At 43.8% G+C, this 19,133-nt stretch overlaps 1 protein-coding gene across 1 annotated transcript; it reads left to right on the top strand.

The window, feature by feature from the left end:
* The first annotated feature begins 18,416 nt into the window (after nt 1-18,416).
* Nucleotides 18,417-18,869, top strand: LOC131244222 (uncharacterized). Its single transcript, XM_058243865.1, has one exon. It carries the CDS (start codon nt 18,417-18,419, stop codon nt 18,867-18,869), a length of 453 nt encoding a protein of 150 aa, XP_058099848.1.
* Nucleotides 18,870-19,133: the final 264 nt, after the last annotated feature.

Raw genomic sequence — 19,133 nt, 5'->3', positions numbered from 1 at the left:
CCCACATGATCAATGGGCCAAACAGGTAATATCACACCCTCACACCACTAGAGTTTATATATTTGTTATAATTAAACATGTTTTTAAGAGTTTAAACACAAGTATCATGATCTTATTACTTGGGGCCGCACTCTAACCAAAGTGCCAAGTGATCAAGGGATGTCCACAATCAGCCCATTTAAAGGATTAATCATCATTACTTCAAAAATTACAATACCAGTTCATCATACATTCCACACATGGAAATTACAAACTCTTATCGAAGAGGCCCAATGGTTAGCCCAAACAAGGCTATCACTGATGGGTCCACATGGCGTTCACTCAAAATGGGCCTTAACATTCTTAGGCTCACATATCAATGGAATTCATAATGGGTCCTATGCAGTAGAGTCCATGGGGATTTCCCATGAGGTTGAGTTGTGTGTGACCCACCTACGACTTAGGTCTGCTTTGATTATTTTAGTCCAAGTCCTAAAATGATATGAGGAAGTGGATGGTCTGCATGGATTAAATAGATACACCATGGTGGCCTTAAGTTGAATTCAATAGTTAAGTACTTATCCTCACAGCCTTGTATTGTATGGTCCAATTCAGGTTGGATTGACTGTACTGTGGGATAATGGCTTAAAGGAAACCCGGTATATGGGTCGATATCTAATACATCGTCAGGATGGCTCATAATGAATTTTCAATGATGAGAGTTTAATTTGCATTATTTCAGAACGTACGACTATCTAATCATGGGATGGGCCTAAGTCTTGGTAACATATCGTCAAAAAAGTTGATAAAATAGATAAACGATGAGGATCTTAAATATAAATCATGTCATAACCATGGTGGATTAAGTGGCATAACACCTACATCAAAGTGGGTCATACCACACACAAGTTGAGAGGGTTACCCTCCCTTAAATATTCATAATTATTTGTTGGGCCCACAGAGGTGTGGTTCATAAATCCAGCCCATCCATTATGTGTGTCCCACTTGGTTGAGGGGTCAGACCAAGTTTCAAATACATCCAAATTTCAGGTGGACCTAACAGGTGATTTACATACTCGAGCTTCGAGTTGTACAGACAGTTAAGGAGATCAAGGTTACATGGGTGCGAAGAGATGTATTTATTGCATATACACAATTCACCTATTTTTATTTATTTTTTTATTATTATTTTTTTGAGATCATTTTATAGCATCATCCAAAAATGAATCATATCCGAAGATTATCTGGACCTCACCACAAACAGTAGTGGAGATAATGATTTCACCACTAAACAATTTACAGGGCCCACCATACCGTTTATTTTCCATCCAATCTGTTCATAAGGTCACAAAGACCTGAATTAAGGGGAAAAACAAATTTCATACTGCTCCAAAATTTCTAACCCAAAAGGGTTCCAATGGTTTATGTTCAATCCCCGCCACTTTTGTAGTGTGGCCCACTTGATAGTTAAATCTATCTCTTTTTTTTTTTCTTTTTTTTTTTCCAGCCTTAAGACAAACTTGCCAAATGGATGGACGGTTTGGATATAACACATACCTCGTGATCAGATTGATCCAAATCTTTTTTTTTGTAATTATTATTTATTATTAATATTTATTTTTATGGTGTGGGCCCTTGAGTTACGTATACGGCTGAAATTTGGGGGTGACCCATTTTTAAATGGAACCCATCAAATGCATAGTGCGATGTTCGACATACATCAAGGTGGGGCCTGTGGTGGGGCCCAAATACTTCCAGCGTCAGACGCTGGCCCTTATGGGCTCTTTGTTGTTTTTTTTTTTTTAATTTTTCATATATGGGGCCCACAAAAGGATGATCCAGTCCATCATTGTGTGTGTCCCACTTGATGGAGGGGACGATCCAAGTTTCAGATGCATCCAAATTTCAGATGGGGCCCAGCAAGTGCTTTTATATGTTTTAACCATGTCTGCACATTATTTTAGATGGTGTGGGCCACCTAGGTTCTTTGTACGGTTAATTTTTGGCGTGACCCATTTTTAAGAGGGGACCCATCAAATGCACGGTACTGATGTTCAATATACATCAAGGTAGGGCCTGTGGTGGGGCCCATTTTCTTCCAGCATAATAGAGACGTTACAGCAGCAGCGTCAGAGTGTTTTTTTTTTTTGTTTCTCATATATGGGGCCCACAACAGGACGATCCAGTCCATATGTTGTGTGTGTCCCACGTGGTGGAGCGTTCAATCCAAGTTTCAGATGCATCCAAATTTCAGGTGGGGCCCAGCAAGTACTTTTATATGCTTTAGCCATGTCTACACATTAGTTTAGATGGTGTGGGCCACCTAAGATTTGGATTGTCTTCATTTTTCAGCTCCATGGCTAAAATGAGCTGAGAAATTAAATGGACAACGTGGATTAAATAAATACATCACGTGTGGGGCCCGTTGGGGACCCACAACCCCTGCCCCTTTAAATCAAATGGCTGGAAGTGTCTCTCTCTTCTTCTTTTTTTTATACGTGTAAGTGTGTGTGAGTTTGGCCAGCCCAATGGGCCAATGGATGGGTGATTTGGATGCCATACAAACATTTTGGTGGGGCCCACTATCAATGGGTCCCACATGAACTCTATAATAAATTAATTTTATATGTTTTCTCCTATGCATCCCCACCATTAATAGCATCATCATCATTTATTGCAATTATCTTCACCATCATTCATACTATCTTCATCATCCACACCATTAATCACATCATCATTAACATCATCTCTACCATACATAAACACAACAAAATAAAATAAGAATGAGTAGGGTGGGTGTACTCACCTTGATGAATTAGATGGATGGTTGAGATGAAATTAATGGTTGAGATGGATGGAAGGGATGTGATTGATGGCCCACCAAGATCAATCCTCTCTCTCTCTCTCTCTCTCTAATTGTAGAAAAATGGTGAAAGGCTAAGGGGTGGAGGTGTATTTATAGAGAAATGGATAAACTTTTGGTTAAGTTAGGCTAATGTGATTAATATTAGCTTAGGCTATAATTTTGATAATTAACTCATGATTTGTAATTAATGGTGGATTAAAGAAGCATGGGATGGCATGGTTTGATGATGTCATACATGAGGTGTGGCATGGAGAGATGTTGACTTTGGGGAGCACATGAGAGATGGGAGGTATGGGTATGTGACATCACACACATGGGTAGAGATTCTCTCACCCATGTGTGGCATGTACATGTGTGCTTGACATGTGTTGTGCAATGTGTGGAATGAAATACATGGTGTCATGCGCACATGATACACTTATTATTCTTCACGGCGTATCTCACTAACGAAGTATCATACCGACGCACAGGTGGTACCTCCACGATCACGGCGATGGGGCGGTCGATATGAGATAGGTTTCAAGGTCTTGGGGTTCTGGTCAGTTGGGTGTGTATTATGAACGGTCAATCTATGTCTAGCTAAGGACATCAATCATCATGCACATATGCATGGAAAATAGTACCGAATGGACCAGGTGTTACATCGCCGACCTCCTAGGTTGCTGCAGCCCATGCCCATAGCAGAATGGAAGTGGGACTTCATCTCCATGGACTTTATTTCTGGGTTGCCGAGAACGAGGAAGGGACATGACTCTATTTGGGTGATCGTTGACCGATTGACGAAGTCGGCTCACTTCTTACCGATCAGAGTCACAAACTCTGCAGACGAGTTAGCTAGATTGTATATCAAGGAGATTGTACGTCTGCATGGAGTTCCCTTGGAGATTGTGTCTGATAGAGACACGCGTTTCACATCTATCTTCTGGACTCGTATCCAGGAAGCGATGGTTGTGAAATTGAAGTTTAGCACCGCGTTTCATCCGCAGACAAATGGGCAGACGGAACATGTGAATCAGATCCTGGAAGACATGTTGCGAGCTTGTGTTTTGAATTTCAAGGACAGTTGGGATGATTATCTTCAGTATGCAGAGTTCGAGTATAATAACAGTTTCCAGGCGAGTATCGGCATGGCTCCCTATGAAGCGTTGTATGGTCGTCCGTGCAGAGCACCACATTGCTGGGCAGAAGTTGGCGAGCGTAGTTTGCTTGGCCCAGATTTGGTGCAGGCGACTTCAGAGAAAGTTGACATTATTCGACGTCGACTTCTGATAGCTCAGAGTAGGCAGAAGAGTTACGCTGATACGAGGCGACGACCGCTTGAGTTTGAGGTTGGAGACCATGTATTTCTTAAGGTCTCTCCTATGAAGGGAGTTTTGCAGTTTGGTGAGAAGGGAAAGCTTACGCCGAGATTTATTGGTCCATTTCAAGTTCTGGATCAAGTGGGAGCAGTAGCATACCGCCTTGCTTTGCCCACCCCTCTTACGAGCGTGCATAACGTATTTCATGTTTCTATGCTGAAGAAGCACGTTCCTGATCCTTCGCATATTATCAGTTGGGAACAGGTGCAGTTGAGCGAGGATGCCACATATGTACTACGACCGATGCGTATTTTAGACAGGAAGGAGCAGGTATTGCGTAGCAAGTTCATCCCTCTTGTGAAAGTTCTATGGACGCATCATAGTGAGGAAGAGGCTACTTGGGAATCTGAAGCTGAGGTTAGAAAGAGCTACCCTCAGATCCTTGAGGAATATGAGAAGGTATGAATTTCGAGGATGAAATTTTTCTTTAAGGGGGGTAGATTGTAATGACCCGGGAAATTTCGTGCCTTGACCCAAGTACTACCTCTATCTTTCCTTAGAAGTTGATTAGGGTAATTATGTTAAACTCGATTGCTTGTGAAATTTGCATTAATCACTTTAAATTCGATCTGCATGACTCAAAACCTGTAGAATCATTAGCGCTAGGTTACTCTGAAATCTGGGATTCATTACTAAATCCAGTTGCTCTTGGGATTTTTTGGAAGTTCTGGATCAGACCTAGACCGCGCGTCGAAAGTCCGATAGCGATGATCTTAGGCTGTATTGGTCACCATGTTGGACTTGGCCATCACCTCGAAAATCAAGTCCAGATGATGCTCTGGGTCGATTTGACAGAGTTTGGAGTGAAGAGTGTGAGAACGGTGAGAAATTAATGTGATTTTATAAAATCTTAGTCATGTCGCTTGCGCGATGATTTTAAGTAATCAGACCATTGGATTCTGACCCAATTTCACCCTCTGATCAGGGAAGATGGCCTAGGCATGTCCTTGTGCCTGTGGACCTGATCGAGTTTCGGTGACCGTTGATTTGAGTGTGGTCCGCCACGGCTGATCTGAAGATCCGATCGGTACGAAAACTCAGTCTGACCAAGATCCATGGTCAATGAGCTTAAGTCCAACCTTTCGTGGAAAAAGGCCCACCAGAAGTGTTTCGTTGGATCGAGAGAGGCCTATTTTGGTTATAACCTAAGTATACCTTGGCCCTGGGGTTATTTTCATCAATGTTAGGCCTATATATAGACCTTAAAACCCTAGCTCTCTTTTCCATACGAATTTCCTAACCCTAGCTAAGAAAGAGAGAGAAAGTTGGTGAATCATCTTAGATTCTTTCTTGTTCTCCTTCATCCTTAAACCTTCACTTTGGAATCGTTATTCCGGCGATTCTGAGTTCATCCTTGGGTAAGTTAACCTAACCCTAATCTGTTTTAGAGCTTAGATGAGGCTATGTGTTGTTGTAGCTCATTTCTATTCTTGCCTTAGGTTATCCTGTCGCCGTTGACGAAGACATATCGTCTGAAATCAGTTCGGTGTTCTTTTCTGGTTTAAGGTGCGGACTTTAATCGTATAGGTTATGGTTTTCAAGGCTTTCAATGCCAGTTAATGGTTTATTCTTGTTATGGATGAGATTTCACATGTCAAATGCTATGTTTATGTTGCGTTCCTGATATGCATGTGGTATATTGAGATTTGTGTATTCTATGTATATATAGGAAGTACCGTATACGTATAAAATATGCACATGTGTTTGCCACGATTATTTATCGTGTATGTATGCTAGATGTATGTGCGTCAACTCCTTGGTAAAAGGAATTGTCCAAATGCGTGTATTTCAACATACGCCATGTATGTTGTACTATGTATTCTAAGTGTTTGTAGACATGTCTGAATGGTTTAAAGTGCAACATTTTAGCCTAATTGCGGGCGTAGAGAAGTGATTCTCAACACTCCTATTGATATGTATGATTTACTACATGCAAGTCATATTCCTTATTGTTTAATTTCAAGTATTACTTATGTGAAAATCCATGTTAAGTTAATATTCTTTAAATGCTTACATACCTCATGATTAGAGTTGTTGTTCCATTACTGTTTTAAATTCTATATGCATACCTGTTGTAGTGGAATGTGTTTGGGACTATGAGTAGTCCAGGAAATCGGTAATCGGCCTTGAGATTGTGGCTGAGGCTGCTTTCGCCACAAAGGACGTATTTTGACAAACCCGAGTCGTATTAGAGTTGTCAGCAGTAGTTTGGCCACACGGAGTGTTTGCGCACTTTATGTCGTTCAACCCAACGTGCGCTCGTGCTAGTCGAGTTCGTCAAGTAACCCGATTCTTCGATGTATGTTCACCATGTATGGATGCTATTGCTTGAATCTAAGGTACCAAACTTACCAGTGCAAATCCTGTAAACCGTTGTACCTTAATCCGCTAAGACTCATGAGTCGGACATGGTGGTATGAGACACCGTGGTCGAGCTGTCGGCCTACGCTAGGGTGACGAGCCTCCCTGTAGTGACCAGTGAGCAACCAAACTCGTGAGCTGATTATGGTGATATGGGACACTATATTTGTGCTGTCGGCCTACATTGATTAGTGACGAGCCCTTTGTAGTGACCTCAAGCATGCCTGGATATCGCATTGAGGTGACGAGCCCTTTGTAGTGACCTCGAGCATGCCTGGATACCGCATTGAGGTGACGAGCCTTAGTGTAGTAACGAAGGTATGATAGGCGTGCATTGATTGGTGACGAGCCCTTTGCAATGACCTGCAACCATATGATCGTATGAGATGATCTAGGATTGACGACCCTAGTATGGATCACTGTTTGGATGGTGATATGAGGAAGGTACCTTAGCTTCCCAATCCTGCTGTATGAAAAGGACTAATAACAACTTGGTAATCATGTTCATGCACCACATTTGCATGTGCTTGTAGACGTGGCGCACTTTGAGGCGATGTCATGCGTAACATAAGATGAAGACGCTGAGGGTGTACGCGTGAGGGCACGCATCATTCTACATACATCCTTACATTAACAAGAGTACTTAGGACATGTTTGGTTATTCTGCTTTATCATTACTGCTTGATTGAATTGATAACATGTTAACCTTTGCTTTATTGTTCCACTAAGTTGATCACTCACTTACACGTTCTGGGACGGTGTTTAAACACCCACCAGACTCTGTCTTAGTTACAGATATGGATGCGGCTCCTGAGGCAGAGCAGGAGTTTGATGATGATGAGGCTGATTTCTCTTATATGCAGTTTTCAAACGGGTTCTAGTGAGCCTTGCTCTGATGCACGGGATGCTGGGATTTCTTTTGGAAATTAAATGATGTAATTTGATACTTGTAATTTTGATAGTGACACTTGTAAGTTCGACATGGTATGAATATGTATTTCAGGGATTTGCACATGTACACATATATTTCTTTAAGTCTTCCACTTGCGTTCTTCACTTATCCCTAAATTATATTTGTAGTTTGGCTTAATCTATTCCATATTTTATATACTCATATAGACAACATACATCCATCATTAAATATGTTGCATAAGTGATGAGTTATGCTCAACTCCCGAATTTCAGGGCATTACATTATGAGAGCACAAAAATACGAAAACCTTTACAGGTTGATTGGGAGTACTTCAGCAGGTGGAGTGACAACAGCTATTGCAAACTCCACATCTCTATGTGACATACTCATCTGGGCCACATGAGCGAGTGGGGCATGAAGGTACTTTCTAATCAATGTTTGATTCCAGCTTTTAAAAATTCTAATTTAAATATATGCGAGCATTGTATATATGGTAAACAATCTAGATTGTCATTTAAATCTGGAAAACATGTTTGTAAGGGAGTGCTTGATTATGTGCACTTTGACGTATGGGGGCCATCACTAGAAGTTTCCATTGGAGGGTCGTCATGGTTTGTTTCATTCATTGACGACTACTACAGGAAAGTTTGGGTTTACTTCATGAAACATAAATCTAAAGTTTTCACAATATTCAAATAATGGAAGGCAATAGTGAAAAAATAGTAAGGGCAAAAAATAAAAGTTTTAAGGACTGACAATGGTGGAGAATTTACTTCCACTGAGTTTAATGATTATTGTAAAGATGAAGGGATCATCAGGCATAACATAGTATGCCACACGTAGAGCAAAACGATGTGGCTGAGTGAATGAATCGGACTCTCCTAGAGAGGGCCAGATGCATGTTAAGTAATACTACGTTGGGTAAAGACCTATGGATTGACACTGTTAACACAGCTTGTTATTTAGTGAACTAGTCTCTTTCAATGGCAATTGAATGTAAAATCTGGTCAGAAAATCGACTACTCAGATCTATGCATATTTGGTTGTGAGGCTTACACTCATGTACCGTCAGTTAAGAGAGATAAGCTAGACTATAGAGCTAAAAAGTATATATTTGTTGGTTATGGCATTGGTGTGAAAGATTACAGATTATTCGATAAGGTCACACGGAAGGTCATCACTAGCCGTGACGTCATATTCGATGAAAGCTCCGTATTTTGCAAGAATGATCAAGAGGAGTAAGAGGAACCAGAAAGGGTGATCGTAGACGTCCAGATTGACACAGATGATACTCAGGCAGAGACATGCAAAGATAAAGGTACATAACCAAGTGGAGTAGTCACCTGTGAAAAAGAATCCACCGTGTGATCGCAGGTTACCGGCAAATACAGAGACGACTCTAATATTACATACACCCTCATTATAAATGAAGGGGACCCGTCTACTATTCGGAAGGCTCTTAATGAGCCTGATGCAGAAAAGTGGAAGGCGGCTATGGATAATGAGATGGACTCGTTGCACATAAATTACACATGGGAGCTGGTGGAGCTTCCAATGGGTCAAAAAGCGATCGGATGCAAGTGGTTATTTAAAAGGAAATAGGATAGATACAAAGCAAGGTTGGTAGCGAAGTGTTATGCACAGAAAGAAGGAATTTACTTCACAGAGATATTCACGCCGGTGGTTAAGCAAGTGTCTATCAGATTCGTGTTGGCGCTGGTTGTCCAATACGATCTCGAGCTAGAACAGATGGATGTTAAGACTACATTCCTGCACGGAGAGTTAGAAGAGCAGATCTACATGAAGCAACCAGAGGGATACGAAGTTAAAGGGGCAGAGAAAAAGGTTTGCAGGTTAATGAGGTTGTTGTACGGCCTGAAGCAGTCACCTAGGCAGTGGTATAAAAATTTTGATTCTTTCATGGTGAGTCAGAAATTTACTTGGAGTGAATACGGTCACTGTGTCTATTACAAGACAATGAGTGATGGAAAATTCATCATCTTAGTATTGTATGTTGATGATATGTTTATTGCCTATCATGATATGTCTGAAATCAATGTACTGAAGACTCAGTTATCAGAGACATTCGAGATGAAAGATCTGGGGGCTGCAAAGAGGGTTCTCGTTATAGATATTCATAGAGACGGGAAGAAGACTAGACTTTGGTTATCATAGGTAGAATACCTTGAAAAGGTGTTGATTAAGTATGGGATGGACAAAGCAAAGCCGGTGAGCGTTCCCCACGTGACTCACTTTAAGTTTTCCTTAGAACAATGTCCTAAATCAGATGAGAAAAAGTAGGTTATGTCTCATGTGCCTTATTTGAATGCGGTTGGCAGTTTAATGTATGTCATGGTCTGTACGAGACCAGATATTTCACAGGCAGTCGGTATTGTGAGCAGACACATGTCAAACCCCAGCAAGCAACATTGGGAAGTGGTGAAATGGCTAACTCGATACATTTGAGATATGAAAGACTACGTCTTAACTTTTGAAAACAGGGACAAAGTTGGTAGGGTATGTGGATTCTGACTACGCAGGCAGTATAGATTCTAAGAAGTCTACTTCAGGATACTCGTTTGTACCATCGGGTGAAGCAATTAGTTGAATGTCAAAGCTTCAATCTGTAGTGACTCTTTCCACGACCGAAGCAGAATATATGGCAGTGATGGAAGCATTTAAAGAAAGTGTTTAGCTCAGAGGCATGATAAATCAGTTGGGACTTTAGCAGGAGGCCGTGCTGGTTAACTGTGATAGCGAGAGAGCTATTAATTTGGCTAAAAATTCTATTTATCACTCAAGTACTAAACACATTGATGTTCGTCAGCACTTTATCCGATAGGTGCTTGAAAAAAGAGGCGTAATACTGGAAAAGATTCACACCAGTATGAATCCAGCAGACATACTCACTAAGGTCATTCTTACAGAGAAGTTCAAGTTCTGTGCAACTTCTCTGGGCTTGGCGATGGCGTAAAAGAAGGACGAAGTGTGCACGAGAAGCGTTGATTAAAACTATGATGTGATGCAGAGATAAGAGAAGAGGTTAAGGAGCTACACGGTTAAAGATTGAAGACGTAGTGGAGATTGTTGTTAGTCAGATGTCTTAAATCTATCAACGTGCTACTTGACCAGTCGAGGGTCCGCTCGACCAGTCGAGGTCTGCTCGACTCAAAGTCCAGCAAGTGGTATTTTTCGGTCTCAACCAGGCAAGGGTCAGTCTCGACCGGTCGAGGGGGTCCTTCGACCAGTTGAGTACCTGGCTTGACAATCGAGGGTTACACAAACTGTGTAAATTTGAAGCAGTTTTCGGACTGTTCTAAGGTCGGTGCGAAAGGGGTGTTTCCTAAACTATAAATAGGGGTACCTAAGGCTATTCTAAAGCTTCTAAAAGTTTTCCAAGGATTCCTAAAAGGGTTCTAAGGTTATCAAATGGTGTAGCAAGGGTGAGATTCGAGATGGTTCGAATCGGATAAGTCCTCTCTCTTTACAATTTCTTTTCATAGTGGATTTCTGTCGTATTGTGCCGTGGTTTTTTCCCGCAAGGGTTTTCCACGTTAAATCTTTGTTTTATCTTGTGAATGCTTGACATTATTAGATTGTTATCCTAGATCTAGATCTGTGTGATTCCACAACACAAATCTCCAACACTAATATCGTATTTATTTTATAGCATGATTACCATAAAAAACTATTTCGTAAGCAACTATAAAAAAATGGATGGTGAAGTGTGAAATGTGTGAAAGTGAAACATTTATTTTTAGTATTGGACAACTAATATCAGATTGCTCCAAATGTAACATATTAATTCACTAACATAAGATTATCAAACAAGTTAATGTGAGTTTAAGCAAGCATAAAGTGTAACATCCCGTCCAGCCAGAACAGTGTCTTGGGGCGTCCACGTAGGATTTGCCGCAGGACTGTTCGATTATACTACTTGTGGTGAGGTTCCACAAATAAATTAATCGAAGATTAGCCAAATCGAGTGGACCAGACGGGTCATGGCAAGACCAAGTACGGGCCGCCAAGTCGGAGGGCCATTTACACTTAGCAACAGCCCATGCGGGCTATACCGCGGCACGAGAAAGTCAGAAAAATCTAAAAATTTAGGGAACCATAGAGCTCACTGGGCTTGTGGACCCTCGCGAACCACGGACCCAGTGGACACCCAGAACTGGGATCTGGCACTTGCCCAATGCACCCCACCAATGCCGGGATTGGAATCTGGCACTTGAAATAAAAAACTGAGATACCAGGCTTTCCAGCCGTCGGATCTCTTCTACATTTACGGTGAAGGTCTAATATATTTTTTTACGCCCGTCCACAAACTCTGGGACCTGATCGAGGAACGGTGACCGTTAATCACAAATCGGACCCGTACGACCAAACCCCATATCCGATCGTCTCCAAATTTTGCATGGCCCTTCATCGGGCCATGGAGTATCTATCCTATAAGTTTCATGGCCAGAGGGCCACCAGAACCGCTCCAATCACCAAAATGGACCCCACAGGGCCATTTAAAGGTCGGAATCGCTTACTCAGACCCTATATCCGTTCATCCGTTTGTCCCCAAATTTTACACGGGCCCTAATCGGGCCATAATACACCTAACCACCAAATTTGGTGGCCAAAGGAGTGTTAGGGCCACTCCAACACCAATAGTGAGTCCTAGTAGGCTATTTTGGGAATTTGAGGAAACTTAAGGCCAAAGGGCCCAAGTCTAGGGAATAAACCCTAGCTCCCTCATAACTTTCACCATCCTCCAACAATCAATCCCTCTCCCTCATTACTTTCATCATCCTCCAACAATCAATCCCTAACTCCCTCATAACTTTCACCATCCTCCAACAATTAATCCCTCTCCCTCATAACTTTCACCATCCTCCAATAATCAATCCTTCTCCCTCATAACTTTCATCATCCTCCAACAATCAATCCCTAGCTCCCTCATAATTTCCTCAATTCTCCAACAACGAAGGAGAGTAAAGAGAAGAAAGAGAGAGGGAGGTAGAGCAAGGTGGACCCTAGATCGAGGTGGGGACTAAGGAAGCCGATCTTGCATCTCCCTATCCTTTTTCCAAAGGGAAAACCCAACACTACAACCTCAAGGATCGTTCGTTGATCGTCTAGGTAAGATCCTTCATCCCTTTTTCTTGAAACCCTTGTGTAGAGGAGAGACTTACATGGGATTCTAACATACAAACGTATGCTTTAGGGATTCCGGCCATTCGACCCCAAAATCCACGCTCCTAGGTCATTCCCAAGCCTCTAATGAATCCGAAGGTGCGGACTATTATTCTTAGGTGGCCTAGCACCAATTTTAGTATAAGCTTAATGATTTTGATCGTTTGGATGCAATATTTGAAATTCTAGAGAAACCCTAGGAAGTATATATTTATGAAATTATATGGATTTGCATGTTTGGCTCTCTTGATGTCGTTCTTGCCTCTCACATGATTTTTGTGTATGTATGATTACATGATTATGCCTTGTTCGATTTCTTCATGTATTGTGCCTCATAGTATATATGATGTCATTTCGCTTGTGCACATGATTTCATAATATGGGGGAAGTGCTCAACTTCCTCATAGGCCCACACAACTCACATGCACTTGTTCATGATAGTGATAGCTTGCTCATTGAGAGTATATGATTTGTATGATTGAAATGCATGAAAACATGATGTGATATGCTAGTTGATAACTTGGATTGTCGGTATGTCATGGATCACCAACATACTATTGGGTTGGTCAGGAATAAGATGAGAGACGATAGTCTCATCGGTAGGACTATACTATGGCAAGACCCGTGGGTTTGTGCGGGTGTGTTCGGGTGGCTGTAGTTTGACTATATGGGTCCCTTGTGCCCGATGTCACTCATCCCACACTCGCCTGACTCGCGTGGTCTAGCCTATTGTCTGACCAACCTTGTTTGTTAACCTGTTTGCTCACACATGTATAGAACCTGAAACACCCTACAACCGTAAGCGGCCCACCAATAATCGATTGCAACTGGTCCACAGCCTCTTGGGCCGGGCATGGTGGAATACGACACTGTGTCTGAGCTGTCGGCCTACGCTGGGGTGCCGCGCCTCCCCGTAGTGACCGCGAGCGATCCCTTTCTCTCGGCACTCCTCATGTGCTTGAAGTCAGGGATGAGGAACCCGACGGGATCACGGACCGCGAGGTCTCGGCCTCACGCGTTGGGAGGTCTTGACCTCACCACTAGTTTAAGGCATTGATATGCGGGGTGTATTAGATTCCCCAACCGGCTGGATGAATGGACTTAACTAAGAACTTGGCTAACACGATCATTGCATCGCACTAGTTAGGGTGGCGACTTAGCAGTCGAGGTCGCTCTGAGGGAGTGTTGTCATACGCGATCGTTAGATGGAGTCGCTCGAGGGAGCGTTATGGCAAGAACATGCATCATATCATCCTGCATGCATGCACATTAATAAGATTAGTTAGATGTACATGATTGATTACTTTTCATTAAGATCATATTATAATTGATGCCTGTGATAACTTAAGATTAATAACACCCACTGAGTTGATCACTCACTCCCACTCTGGGATGGTGTTTTAAAACACCAACCAGACTCGTTCATAGATGCAGGTGACTCAGGGGCAGAGGAGCCTGGTGAGGCGAGCTTCGAGGAGGAGGACGAGCTGTCCTACTTTCACTTGATGGAGGGTTCTCTGCCAGCTTGAGAGGTGGGATTGGATCACTGAGCAGGGGGCTCAGTTCTATTCTTTTGGACTTACTATTCTTTTGCGATTTTGTTGAGTAGCGTCATGTGTGCCCATTTTATTCTTTTGGACATGTATATAGATATATGTTTGATCTCGTTCACTTCAGTAGACTTGTGTGATTATGTTTCATGTTCCAGGAAATTTTAGGCTGCGCAACTAAAACGGATTAAATGCATATTAATGGAAATCAGTTAAAAGTGACTCTTGGGAACTGGGGAGTTGAGCGTATGCGCGACCCCCGATTTTTAGGGCGTTACAAGTTGGTATTAGAGCAATAGTTTGGAATCAATTGGGCTATGGGTCATGAACTCACTAACGCATCCGCTGACTTGAGAGGATACACAATAGAAGCCACAAAACCCTATGAACCACCCCATTCCCGGACAAGAAGTTGAGAGCTAGTCGGCGCGAACCGATTCAATTAACTAGGAAGTCCCGGGTCATCTTTCCGCATTAAACCTAGAAATTCACCATCATGGGATGGGAAATCCCATACTACATCTTTCAAATTGAGGCTCGTTTAGCAAGCCTACGAAATAAATTCGGAAATTCCATCCCACACTCATTCCAAACATGTCATTTCCAATCTCGAGTTGGAATTAGCATGGAAATCCGAATTAGTACAACTTAATGTCGCTAGCCAAGCAGGCCAAGGGTCGAAGCCTTTTTCTAATATATCTTTATAGGATACCCACCTGTCCTTGCTCTACTCTTGAACTCCCCTGTATACTGATAGAAACAAGCCGTAAACTGAATGGCTGGACAGTAAGAGTACTCGTCCAAGTCCAAACGAACTAATATTAGGCCGACATGTTAGTTCCAACCCATGCGGGGGTTATTAGGTAAGGGAAAACAAAAAATTTTCGGAAGTAGAGAGAAAGGAGAAAAAGGGGACTTTGGCCCCTAACCAAGAAGAATCTCGCGAAGATACTAGGCTCATTGCAGAGATCATTTTCTCTTACCCCAAAATCATGTGTAGCACTTTCTGGGGAGCTATTCCGATGCCCAGGAGCGTCAAAAATGCCTCGGGACTTAAATCCGCGGGCTCCCCGCCAACCTTCCAGGGAGCCGCGTGGCCCCCACCGATCGACGTGCTCCCCGCCGCACACCCTCATGGCCCACGCCAGTGGTCCAGCGAGCCGTGGGCTCCCCGCTGCCCGTCCACGTGTGCCCCGCCGAATCGGCGTGCTCCCCGCCGAACCCCCTCTTTGTTGGCCCTTTGCAATTTCGAAAATGGGTTGGGCCCCACTGCTATGTACACTCAAAGCCCTACCACCCCACCTCCATCCTCTCTCATTACACTCTCTTACTAGTCATCCAAGAGGGAAAAACCTCAAGGTACCTCTCCAAACCCTTCTATCTCAACTCCATCTCTCTCTCCCTTCACCCAAACCTTCTCTAAGGGGAGCTTCTTCTTTCAACCCAACCTCAAACCCCTCACACCCAACATTCCCTCAACCCATTTCCCAAATCACTCCTTAGGATCCATCCCTCAACTCCATTTTCCTTAAACCACCCCAATCCCTCCTCAAACCCCACATCTTCAACCCAACTTCTTTCCCTTCTCTCCAACCCATCTTCTCCAAACCCATTCTTCAACCCACTTCCACCCTTTTCAAAACCCCATTCCCAAACTCCTTTCCGAGCCCAAATCCTCCAATCCATTAACCCATTTTCAAATCATTTTCAAACCCCCACTCCAAATCAACACCCAACCCACATTTCTCCATTTACACCCAAGCTTCAACCCCAAACTCGAGACCCATTTCCTTTTGCCATGGGAAGCGGCATCTCCTTGCAATTTTTTTCTCCTTCTTCACGGTTCTGGTGATTCTTTCCCCATGGAGAAAAAGAGGCCGACTTCCACCGAGCCGGGACCAACACGAGAAAGACGTAGCAAGCAGAGGGCCGATCCCAAGGGAAATGCGAGCTTAGAAGTCCGGTCCAAGAGGCGGAATGATTCACAAAAAGATGAGCCAATTTTCGGCAGGGCTAAGGAGCGGTATCCGCTCCAAGATGTGTTGTGCCAGCATCAGAACATATGCCAAGCTGGTCGAGATGTCGATACGGACGGACTAGGATGAGGAGCGTGTCGCACGGAACCGTTCACAACTAGGGCCACGAAACAGGATGGAGGGACCGTCCTCTTCCTTTTCAGGAAAAAGGCCACGCCCTAACTCTCCGCCCTGACTGGCCGCCACACCGGCCCCTTCTGCATGACCTGTCCAAACATGTAGCTACTGTAAGAGGGCGGGTCACTCTGAACCCTACTGTTTTACTAGAATGAGGGATCTTGGCTTCACGCCACCGCAACGCAACACCAGGCCCCCACAACAGGCCTTGCAGATTCCGCCCTTACGGGTAATGGGGCCTAGCCAGCAGTTTCGCCGTCCACCACCACCTCAAGTTAGGCCGCCACAACAGCCCATGCAGCGGCCGAACTTCCTACAGTAGGCACGGGTGCATGCCTTAACGGCCGATGGCCAAGATGCAGTTATTCCCAATCATACGGCCTTCGAGGTGACGCTCCACGTTCAAGGTACTCCCATATTTCTGCTAGTAGACACTGGAGCTACTGTTTCCCTCGTATCACATGCAACCTTCAAGCGCTTAGGGCTACGTCTCACTCCTATCATAGGGGTGAGAATCATTGCCGCCGCCGGAAGTATTTCTGAAGCGACGAGGATGTGTTGTGATTGCCTCATAGACTTGGGGGGCAAGGTGGTACTCGTTGATCTGATCGCAACTAAGATTTTCCATTATGACATCATCCTGGGTATGGACCGGTTGACATCGATGAAGGCGTAAATTGATTGTGAAACAAGGACAGTGAAAATATACGAGGGCGACGAAGTTCCCTTCACGTTCCCATTCCAGGTCAGTCACCAAGAAAAAATTTTGTGTTATGCTTCATTGGAGGAGGGCTATGATGGACCCTCGATAACGGATACACCCATGGTACAAGATTTTTGGGACATGTTTAAGACCATACCTGGACTTCCGCCTCGACGTGAGATAGACTTCACGATCGATCTGGTTCCGGATGTCAAGCCCATCTCCTTGCTTACTTACCGCAGCCCTCATGTGAGATGGAAGAACTGCGGACTCAAATTGATAATTTGCTAGAGTCAGGCTTCATCCGACCCAGTGTATCACCATGGGGAGCCCCGATCCTATTTATAAAGAAGGACGACTCTCTACGATTATGTGTGGATTACAGAAGACTGAACCAAGTGACGGTTCGGAACAAATACCCGTTGCCCAGAATCGACGAGTTTATTCGACCAGTTGAAGGGTGCTCAATATTTCTCAAAGATCAATTTACAATCAGGGTACCATCAGCTATGAGTTAGGGATGAGGATATACAGAACACGGCCTTCAGGACCTGTTTTGGCCATTATAAGTTCCTGGTTATGTCATTCGAGCTCACCAATGCCACAGCGGTATTCATGAACCTCATGAACAGAATATTTAGGCCATTCCTATACAAATTCGTCATCGTGTTCATCGACGACATATTAATTTATTCAAGGAGCCGTGAAGAGCAAGGTGAACATTTAAGGGCAGTCTTCAAGACCCTAGAGAAAAATTGACTGTTTGCGCAATTTAGGAAATGCACCTTCTGGAAGGAGGAGGTCAAATTTCTGGGACATGTAGTGTCCAAGGAAAGGATATCTGTGGATCTCACCAAAGTGGCGGCGGTACAAGATTGGAAGCAACCGAAGTCAGTTACGGAAGTGCGAAGTTTTCTTAGTTTTGCAGGCTATTACCGCAGATTCATTAGAGACTTCTCGAAGATAGCCCGACCGTTATCCCGGCTAACTCGGAAGGACCTCAAATTTGCCTGGAATGAAAAGGCGGAGGTAGCCTTCCAAGAGTTGAAAGATAAACTGACGTCGGCACCTGTGCTTGTGCTACCTGAGCAAGGGGTCAAGTACACCATATACACCGACGTCTCTCGCATGGGCTTAGGTTGTGTACTCATGCAAAAAGACCAGGCAATTGCTTATGCTTCTTGACCGCTAAGGAAGAATGAGGAGAACTACCCCACTCATGACCTCGAACTCGCGGCAGTAGTATTTACTTTGAAGATACGGAGACACTACCTCTATGGCGAAGAATTTGAGCTCTTCTCTGATCATAAGAGCCTCAAATATATCTGAACATAAGACAGCGCCGCTGGATGGAAACGTTGAAGGACTTCAAGTTTGATTTCTCATATCACCCTGGCAAGGCCAATTTGGTGGCGGAAGCCTTGAGTCGCAAGAAGACAATTGAATTTGCAGCCCCGCTCATGGTGAGAGAGTGGGATATAGTGGAATTCGTTCGAGACTTCGACATGAAGCTCACCGTGGAGGAACCGTACGAGGTCGTAGCCCACATTCAGGCCCAATCGCTGATTAACGGTAAAATCATTGAAGCTCAAGGGGGCAATGAGCATTTGAAGAAGATGAGGGAAAAAGCAAGGAATGATGGGAAGACCGAGTGGAGGATCGGTACCGATGGAGGATTGCGGTACCGAGGCCGCCTTTGTGTTCCAAATCTTCAGGAGATACGAGGAGTTCTAAATGCCGCTCACAACTCCAAGGTAGCGATGCATCCGGGTAGTACCAAAATGTACCAGGATCTGAATTGAAATTATTGTTGGGATAACATGAAGAAGGAAATAGCAGAGTATGTGTCCCAATACCTCACGTGTTAACAAGTCAAGGCTGAGCACCGCCGACCCCCGAGTCTGTTGCAACCCATGCCTATTGCAGAGTGGAAGTGGGACTTCATATCTATGGACTTCATTACCGGCTTGCCCAAGACAAAGAAGGGGCATGACTCGATATGGGTGACTGTGGATAGGCTCACCAAATCGGCTCATTTCTTGCCTATCAAGACTTCGAACTCCGCT

Source organism: Magnolia sinica, chromosome 4 (genome assembly GCF_029962835.1).
Source record: "Magnolia sinica isolate HGM2019 chromosome 4, MsV1, whole genome shotgun sequence".
Lineage (NCBI taxonomy): Eukaryota > Viridiplantae > Streptophyta > Magnoliopsida > Magnoliales > Magnoliaceae > Magnolia > Magnolia sinica.
Note: the sequence above shows the minus strand (reverse complement) of the source record. Positions and strands in the feature narration are given on the sequence as shown.

Coding starts and splice junctions, on each gene's coding strand:
- LOC131244222 (XM_058243865.1), top strand. CDS start 18,417: ATGGAAACGTTGAAGGACTTCAAGTTTGATTTCTCATATCACCCTGGC.